Genomic DNA, 9311 nt, shown 5'->3' with positions numbered 1-9311 from the left:
CAATAATTGTTAGCTTTCCCCTTTCTTTCGACTGTTTTCCTTGGGGAAAAGAGACCTGAAGGGGAGGAAACAAACTTTCCCTCCAGCACTTTAGTATACAAGCACTATATCCACCTCCCTGAATAAAGAAGAAACAAATTCAACTTTGGAACTCTGCCATTGAGTGGCGGCTCCTGCAAAGGGGACAGTTTGCTATTAATTGTTAATGTCGTCTGCCATTAGAGGGCACTAAACAACTCTACATTAATGCTGCGTTGGAGGGAAGAGAGAAAGGAAGACGGGAAAAGAAAGAGGGGAGGGGGAAAGGGGGGGAGAGTTTGAGCAGACTTGGGGTAAGGGAGGGAAAAAGAAAAGAGAAGGGGTGGGCGGACGGGAGGGAAGGGGAGAAGAGGGAAGAGAGAGAGAGAGAGAGAGAGAAAGAATAAATCTGGAAAATTTAAGAAGGATGTGAAGCCCCCAGAGCCGTCTGAAGTCACCAAAAAGCCAGCCCCCCACCCACGGGCCGCCCGCACCCCTCCTCTCCCGTCCCCAGGACGATAATTATAAAGCGAAAAGCAGCGGCGAGGTCACCCGTTTTTACCAGCCTGCTGCACCGAATGCGCGCGGTGCAGGTGCGGCGGCCGCGGGGCTTTGTGATTCATGCCCACTTTCAAAGGGGGGCTTGGGCCCGTCTGAGAGGCACCCAAACAACTGTCTTCTAATATTAGCACGGCTGTATTTCGGGATCTATTATAGTCTGTCCAGACAGATCCCATTGTAATGGGATCTTTTATTAAAAGATTAGCACTATCTCCTGCAGTTGGTGGAAAAAAATCTGTTATCACTGAGTTATTTGCAGTTGTGGAGGGGGGGTTGATGGAAGATGGGGGGGTGGGAGGGCGAGAGGAGGAATGGGGGGGCGGTCTGGCGGGGGGAGGCTTGAGGGAGGGCGAAGAGGGGCGGATTTGAAATCCGTAGAACAAATCTCAGTGACCTGCGAATATCCAAGAATTTAGTCTGCATACTTCGCTGTCTGTTGTCCTTCGGGCTCCAGAAGCGAAAAGAATGGAAATTTAAAAGGCAGCTTTGGAATAAACAATATAGCATTTTCCGTGAAGTAATCGTTTTATATAAAAGGAAATATCGCCTCCTCAGTTTCATTCAGCGGTGCCAAAAATGTTATAAATGAGAGACCCGCCAACTTTCAGCGAAGAATGCCAGGCACTGTGCTTAATAAACTGAGGCTACAGAAGTTCATTATCGATGTTGCAATCTTTTTTATTCCGCGAACGGGGAGAGAGAGAGAGCGCGCGAGCGAGCGAGAGAGAGCGCGAGCCGAGGAGACTGGGAGAGACCGACAGAGACACACAGGACAGAAACTGGGGAGTCTCCGAGCCGTGGGGGGGGGGCAGACCGCCTACGTCGGCGCCCCCGCTCCGGGCTCCGACTCCAGACGCCGCGAAGTGAAAGGGGAGAAAAGAAAGGGAGAGGGCGAGACTGTGACGGCGAGGTGGGGGGGAAGGCTGGGCCTGAGGTGTTAAACATTTTTTTTTTCTTGTGACTCGTCGAGACCAAGGGCCGCATCTCGGCCCCTCTCAGCCAAGGTGGAAGGCGCCGGGGCGGGGGTTCATAACCCCAACTCTGGGCTGGGGGTGGCCGCAAAGTCAGGCAAGCACAGACCCAGACACAAAACCTCGCCGGTCCCGCGCCGGGGCTGCGGGGGCCTAAAACCGCCGCGCGCCCCGGCGAAGCGCCGGGGCCAGCGCGCTCCGACCCGCCCGCGAGCGGGCTATTTCAGCAGCTCCGGGCTCTCGGGGCGTTTGCAAAGTCTTTCTGGAGCCGAGGAGCGATGGAGCAGAGACAAACTCCCGGGTTTCCCCCACACACACACCCGCTCCGCCCGCCGCCTCCTCCTCCAGCGCCCCCACCGCGCCCCCCTCTCTCTCTCACACACACATACACACTCACACACTCACACACCCGCCACCCCGGGCGCGCCGGCGTTGCCTGCGAGCGGCGGCGTGCAGGACTTGAAGTGGGTGTTCTTCCCCACTCCCCACCCCCGAAGCGTCGCCCCCACCCCCCGCCCCTCCGCCTTCCCCCTCCCTCTCCCTCCTACGCAAATAAGAACTCGGCGATTCCCCTCCTGCCGCTTTGATTTCGGGCACCTCCAACAGATAATTGGGAAGGGTTTCCAGAAGGTGGGAAATGTCACCTGATTCACACTGAACTTTTAAAAGCTCCCCACCCCCAAGGAGCCGCGCACACCCTTGCTCGCGGCCGCCCTCCCACTGCCCCACACACTGGGAGACCGCCCACCGCAAACCGCGGAGACCCCCGTCTAGATTTAAAGCGCGGCTGCGCCCGGCTTCTGACGTCCATTGAATCGCGCGGGCGGCCGGCGGCGAGCGCGGGGCTGCGCCGGGATCGCTGCGCCCTCCGCCGCTCGCCTTTGCGACGCGCGCCGCTCGCCCGAGTCACCCGCCGCAGCGCCCGCTCCCCGCGCCGCCGCGCTCCTCGCCCCGCGTCTGCCCCCAGGATGGTCGGTCCCAGGCACCAGCCCGGCGGGCTTTGCCTCCTGCTGCTGCTGCTCTGCCAGTTCATGGAGGACCGCAGCGCCCAGGGTAAGCGAGGGGGGATGCGCGGGGAGGCCCGGCTGCGGGCAGGGGTTTGTACTTTTCTGTGGTCCGCGCTGGGTCTGTTCTAAGCAACGCTGCTCTCGGAAGATGTTGGACCAACTTAGCGACTCCAGGATGGAGCAGAGTGGGAAAACTGAAGGCAGTGACACTTCAGGACTGCCAGCCGAGTTTGGAGCTCGAGTAAGGAAAGGCAGTAAGCTCGAGTCTCTCTCAGTAGTTAGGGTTAGATGCTCCAAGTTCTGGACATAATCGGTTTAGATGTTATCTCCCCTATTTTGGCTCTGAAGAAGGGGACAAGCATCAGTAGCCTGGAGATTTCAGTCGATCCATTTACAATCTAACCTCTTTCCCTCCTACGTCTTTTGGATACTTTTAAAAAATGACTGGGGGATGGGGGGAGATACTGAAATTTCTTTGGTGGCTGGGGGACGTGGTTTCAGCAACTTTGCCCAAACTTGGAGATGTGGGTGCTGAAAATTTTAGAGGGAAGAGTAGCTTTCTGCCTAGTGGATGTTTCTTCCAACCCCCTCCCCCCAAACCCCGCAAAAAAAAAAAAAAATTACCCCGGTGTGTTTTGAGTTTTAATTTTTTCTTCTGTGCCTCATTCCTCCGACTAACTTTATGTAGAACAGCGAGGAGCTCACAACTTATTTAAATTCCGAGATGTATTAAGAGCAAATTTCTAAAGTTTGGGGGGGGGTTATTAAATTTATTTCAATTAGTCTTTGGGCACAGTTTTTTTTTTAAATAATAATAATAGCAGCTTGCGGTCCAATTATTGTTCAGATTATATAGATGATTCATAAGAAGTCTTCCTGACCAAAATCCTAACATGAAAAGGGGGGAGGAAGAAGGGGAAATTACTTGCAGAGATTTCTCGGTAGGTATGAGATAGGTGTATATTACCGTGAAATAGTAGGAAGCCTCCCCCTTTTCTTTTTTCCCCTACACTTTTGTTGAGACAGACCTGTAACTTCCCCTGCTTTAGCGTTAACGTTTTGAGTGTGTTGTAAACTGTCCCCCTGGGCACTGCCCCTCGCCGTCGGCACCGCACTACTCTGAGTTGCCCGCCTTTCGGGGCGAGGCGCTGCCTAGGTGCCGCGGACGTGGGCGCCGGGGAAAGCAGCCCTCGGAGATTTCGAAAGATCGCGGTGGCCGCGGGCGTCCTCTGGGTCTGGCGGATTGCAAAACGGGCCGGGCCGGCTGGCGGGCGGGCTGCGCCTCGAGGCCGCACAGGGCAGCTCCGGGCAGGGCCCGGTTGCTTTTTTGCTTTCATTTTTCACAAGTGCCTTGTGCTTGATCTATTCCTGTTGTGTGTGTCTGTGTCGGTCTCCTTCTCTTCTCTTTCTCCCTCTCTCTCAAGTTCTCCTACTTTCTTAACCCCTGTCACAAATAATACCCGTACCGCCTACATGAAACCGACATGTAAAAACATCCGTCGCATCCTGTTTTTGTCAGGTTCTTTAATCTGCCCTTCGAGCCGCTGCAGGTTATGAAATGGGACGAATAAAAGTAAACAGTCTAGTAAAAGTCAATGCAAGCTGCACGTGTTGTGTCTGGGTCACTGGTAACTGACATTGATATGGCTGGGGCGCTCTGGCTTCTCGCTCTCGCCTTGCTTCCCCCTCACCCACCTCCCACCTCTTCAGCCGGATTTTTCCCCCTGCCTTCCCCCACCTCTTCACTCCCTTCGATTTATTTTCTGCTTTTCTCTCCCGTCTCTCTCTACTCCTCCACACTCACTCCCTCCCCATCCCTGCTGGGTCTCCTTCCCTCGCAGGCTCGCCGCCTCCCTCCCCCTCCCCTGCCTCTCTCTCACCCACCTCCCACCCCTGTCTCCTCGCAGCTGGAAATTGCTGGCTCCGCCAAGCAAAGAACGGCCGCTGCCAGGTCCTGTACAAGACAGAACTGAGCAAGGAGGAGTGCTGCAGCACTGGCCGCCTGAGCACCTCGTGGACCGAGGAGGATGTAAATGACAACACGCTCTTCAAGTGGATGATTTTCAATGGGGGCGCCCCCAACTGCATCCCCTGTAAAGGTAGGACTCTTCCTCCCCGGTTGTCAGGCCCTCGGTAGAGGGCGTCTTATCCTCACCCTCCCCATTGCCCAGCTGGGGTTTGGGACTAGGAGAGTTTTGTTCGCGGGTTCCATCTTCCCCCAGTCCCTGTAAGCCTTTCTGGTTGAATCTTGCCTGTTACACACTACAGGCAAAACACGGTTCCCAGAGGTTCCCGACTTCCTAGCCAAGTGCGGTGGTGAAGCCAGCACACTCGCCCTATTCGAGAGGGATTTGGGTCTAGGGTGCAGGCCACTGCCCCCCCACCCCCACCCCCTCCGCAACTTCCAGGAGAGAGCTGGACCCCTCTGGTGGAACTCTTGGCCACAGGGTGGTACCAGGCCTCCACAGCCCTCCTGGCTGACCTGCCTACTGCCTGGCCCTGGTTTTGATCCATGCCTCTTTCCACCTCGTAGAGACCTGCGAGAACGTGGACTGTGGTCCCGGGAAAAAATGCCGAATGAACAAGAAGAACAAACCCCGCTGCGTCTGTGCCCCAGATTGTTCCAACATCACCTGGAAGGGCCCAGTGTGTGGGCTGGATGGGAAAACCTACCGCAATGAGTGTGCGCTCCTCAAGGCCAGATGTAAAGAGCAGCCGGAACTGGAAGTCCAGTACCAGGGCAAATGTAAAAGTAGGTCCGACCTGGCTCCCCTCCTACAGCTTTCCCCCCTGAGGTGAACCCACTGGAAGACCCCTGAGGGACGGTATAGTCCACTCTAAGAGCCTAACAATAATGATGATGCAAAATAAAGTAACCCTTTTTTATATTCTGAAGACTTCATAAGAACACTGAGGGGATCGACCTAGAGTCGTAGATTTTCTCTTGAAAACCACAAGGCTCCCAAAGTGCTTTTTGAAAAGCTGGGTACTTCCCCTTTATGACTTCCTTGATAATACCAAATGCTCACTCCCTCAGGGCAGGAAGCGCCTATCATTGATGTGTGTTTCCCTCTTTATTTCAGAGACATGTCGGGATGTTTTCTGTCCAGGCAGCTCCACATGCGTGGTGGACCAGACTAATAATGCCTACTGTGTGACATGTAACCGGATTTGCCCAGAGCCCACTTCCTCTGAACAGTATCTCTGTGGGAACGATGGAGTGACCTACTCCAGTGCCTGTCACCTGAGAAAGGCTACCTGCCTCCTGGGCAGATCGATTGGATTAGCCTATGAGGGAAAGTGTATCAGTAGGTATTCTGGATTAAGGAAGGAAAATGGAAACAGGATCAGAAAGGCTAGTTGTAGTGTTAAAACCGTGGAGTTAATCAATGAATAAGCCTAAGGCCTCTCCATAATGCATGGTTTCACCAAAGGGAGAAATACTCCCCAGTTTGGGTAAACTGTGGTAACCACAGCATTCTTCAAGAAAACAGTTACCTTCCAGAAGCATTGGCATATATGTTGAAATGCCAGCAAGAAACAGGAAACAATTTTCTGTCTTAGGAAACTTAGAACTCATTCAATTTTACACATATTTTAGGTGCTAGACTTGCTGGAAGCAAGAAATAATTGCTTAACAGTTCCTAAAGTCTGTTACCAGATTCTAATAACTGATGGAATTTTTATTTTTCAAAAGATCCTACTTGTGGGAAATAAATACATTTTTAATTCAAGAATACTGTGATAACCTGTTCCCCAGAAATACTATTTTCGTGTACTAATAGGGTATGTAGGAAACATGTGCATTTGAGTTTCAGTTTTATAATCAAGCATTTTTGCATAATGCCTCCATTATCCTATTAGTGAGTTGGTGTTTATTGACAGGGGACTAAAGTAAGGGAGAAATGGGGAAAAGGGGAAATCAATTTACTCATCCCAGGCGTATTATATCCTAGAAGCAAAGTCCTGTGAAGATATCCAGTGCACCGGTGGAAAGAAGTGTTTATGGGATTTCAAGGTTGGCAGAGGCCGGTGTTCCCTCTGCAATGAGCTGTGCCCTGAGAGTAAGTCTGAGGAGCCTGTCTGTGCCAGCGACAATACCACTTACGCCAGTGAGTGTGCCATGAAGGAAGCTTCCTGCTCCTCGGGGGTGCTGCTGGAAGTAAAGCACTCCGGATCTTGCAACTGTAAGTGCGATTTTAACCTTGCTGCCATTTGAGGCTTTCCCAGGCAAGCCCTAGGGAATGGAGACGTAAAAAGCACAAAAACCCTCCAATAGAAGCCCATTTCTCTTTAAATTAGGTAACTGCTAAATTTCACCAGCAGTTCAGTGGTCCACAGAAAAATGTCCCTGGAATGTTTCTGGCTTTAGGACTTGTCCAGTGATCATCAACGGGCTTGCCTCTAAAAACCTACTTCTAGTCATTTGCCCCTAATTCTTTGGCTTTAGTCATGTGCTTTGCCGTTTGCTTTATTAACACTTGAATCTAAACTAACTGCTTCAAAAGTCTTTTTTTCTCTTTTTCAAAGACAGCTTTCTGTGATCACACACAGGCGGCTGCTTTTCGCAGTTGCCTCTACTAACTCTGAATTAAGGACCCAAAGCAGTTATACCTAGAACACAAGAGCGCTTTTTATCTAATTTCAGGAATCTGCCCGTAAAACCTGAGCCATTGATTCTTCAGAACTTTCTGCAGTTTTTGACTTCATAGATTATGTTTAAAACAAAAAAATTTTTTTTAAACTTATTGCATAACAGCAGATGCCAAAAACAAAGCATCTCACTGCAAGTCACATAAAAATGCAACGCTGTAATATGGCTGTATCAGAGGGCTTTGAAAACATACACTGAGCTGCTTCTGCGCTGTTGTTGTCCGTATTTAAACAACAGCTCCCCTGTATTCCCCCATCTAGCCATTTCGGAAGATACCGAGGAAGAAGAGGAAGATGAAGACCAGGACTACAGCTTTCCTATATCTTCCATTCTAGAGTGGTAAACCCTCCACCAGTGTTCAGTGTTCACATAGCCTTTGGCAAAAACAAAAAAAAGAGGGGGGGAGAAAAAAGAAAAAAAATATATTGTCCATACTGTAAATAAGTGTATGCTTATTTATTTGGGGGGAAAACTATACATAAAGGACTTTTGTCCTAGAACTCTCTCCCAGGCCACCTTGTTACTCATTGGTCCCGGAGAGGCAGTCATTGTGAGGTCTACTGGATGAGGCCCATAGTTGAGACTTGTAGACATTTATTTATACTGTGTCATGTTTTATAATTTATACATAAAATGTCTGGTTGACTGTACACCTTGTTTTTGAAGAAATTTATTCGTGAAAGGAAGAGCAGTTGTTATTTATTGTGAGGTCTCTTGCTTGTAAAGTAAAAGCTTTTTTTTTTCCTTGTAAACCATTTAAGTCCATTCCTGACTATTCACTCACTCATCTGTCTCCCTTCAGTTCACTGTTATTAGACTCTTTCCCACTTTAACAAACTTGCATGTCAGTTTCTGTCATGTTTATTTATTGGATTCTCTGCTGCCTGTTCTGTACATACATGATCCCTCGGGTTTTGTTTACAAGGAATCTTGACTGACCAAAAGGCGTGATAACTGACTCAACTAGAAGGTACAGAGGATACATCTTTGAGGAAACTCCTAGTTCCGCTCTCTTGTCATGATTTGTGAGAGAAAGGGTGATAGTAATGTTAGAATTCTCAGAATATACTTTTAAGATGTTACAAATCCAAAGAAATTGAGTGATATGGGTATCTGGAGACTGAAGGAAGGGAATGCTGTACATTAAACCTTTTGTTAGGTGTTTCCTTTAAGCTAGTGTGCTGTACCTCCAGAAAGTTCTTTTTCAAACAGTGTGTCACTAAAAGTTATATCAAAGCTTTATCAGTTCAAGTTTCTTGCTTTTCATACTTTTTTCTGATGCAATTTTATATTTTCAAACATGGCAAGTTAAATATAAATTCATTTAAATATATAGTTTTGTACTTTTCTACCATGTAAATGTGCAATGTATATAAAAGTTATAATGTGTATTTGTAAATAAATGATGAGTGAAAAAATAAAAAAATTTTAAAAAGCCAATGGTCTCACTTGTTGATATGTGGAAGAAGTTGTTGGGGCTTTTGAGTTAAAGTGTGTATGATACATTTGCTGAAAAGTAGAGTGAGCTCCAAACTGAGGTAAATTACCAATCACTTCAGTGGAGTCTGAAAAATAAAGGGATCTGAGGTCCAGCAACCCCTCTGCAGGAGTGACTGCATACCTAAAAACACCATCAGCTTTGCTGTCCTTTTGTAAGCTCCTCTCCATAGCCAGGGGAACCCTTTATCTTCCTTCATGTAAATGAAATGGATCTTAGATCTTTAAAAAACAAAGCACATCACAAGGAAAAGTGAAAATAGACTAATACTTGACAAGCACATTCTAGAAATCAGAATATCAAGTACAGAAATAGGCATTACAGGGTTGGAATTCTAGGGACTCGGAGTGAGGATGGGGCAGAAGTGGATTTCCACAATGACCTCCATGGTTCATCGGGATTATGTAATGACCCTCAAGAGAATGTGTGTCAATATTTTGCAGGTTACATTAAGAGCCAAGTCACATTATTAGAGCCTAGTCCCTGTAATACATAATAATGCAAAACTAGATAATACAAATTGTCCAATTCAATGAGTGCTAATTCATTGCCTAAGTATATTAAAAATATCAAAGGAATGAAAGATGCAAAGAAATGAGGAC

General features: G+C 48.7%; 1 protein-coding gene across 3 annotated transcripts; it reads left to right on the top strand.

Annotated features, from left to right (window-relative positions):
• The first annotated feature begins 2114 nt into the window (after positions 1–2114).
• Positions 2115–7634, top strand: FST (follistatin). Of its 3 annotated transcripts, none has more exons than XM_045903500.3 (6): positions 2115–2603; positions 4465–4656; positions 5091–5309; positions 5641–5865; positions 6517–6744; positions 7472–7634. In XM_045903500.3, exons 1-6 carry the CDS (start codon positions 2519–2521, stop codon positions 7552–7554), a joined length of 1032 nt encoding a protein of 343 aa, XP_045759456.1. In that variant the 5' UTR covers positions 2115–2518; the 3' UTR covers positions 7555–7634. The 3 variants fall into 3 exon arrangements, with proteins under 3 accessions (XP_045759456.1, XP_045759465.1, XP_045759447.1); XM_045903509.3 differs by having other exon boundaries at positions 2117–2603; positions 6514–6744; positions 7206–7634; XM_045903491.3 differs by having other exon boundaries at positions 2119–2603; positions 6514–6744.
• The last annotated feature ends 1677 nt before the right edge of the window (positions 7635–9311 follow it).

The sequence above is a fragment of the Mirounga angustirostris genome, unplaced genomic scaffold (assembly GCF_029215605.1).
Source record: "Mirounga angustirostris isolate CCGP_5_RB_7025 unplaced genomic scaffold, mMirAng1.0.hap1 SCAF_7, whole genome shotgun sequence".
Classification (NCBI taxonomy): domain Eukaryota; kingdom Metazoa; phylum Chordata; class Mammalia; order Carnivora; family Phocidae; genus Mirounga; species Mirounga angustirostris.
Note: the sequence above shows the minus strand (reverse complement) of the source record. Positions and strands in the feature narration are given on the sequence as shown.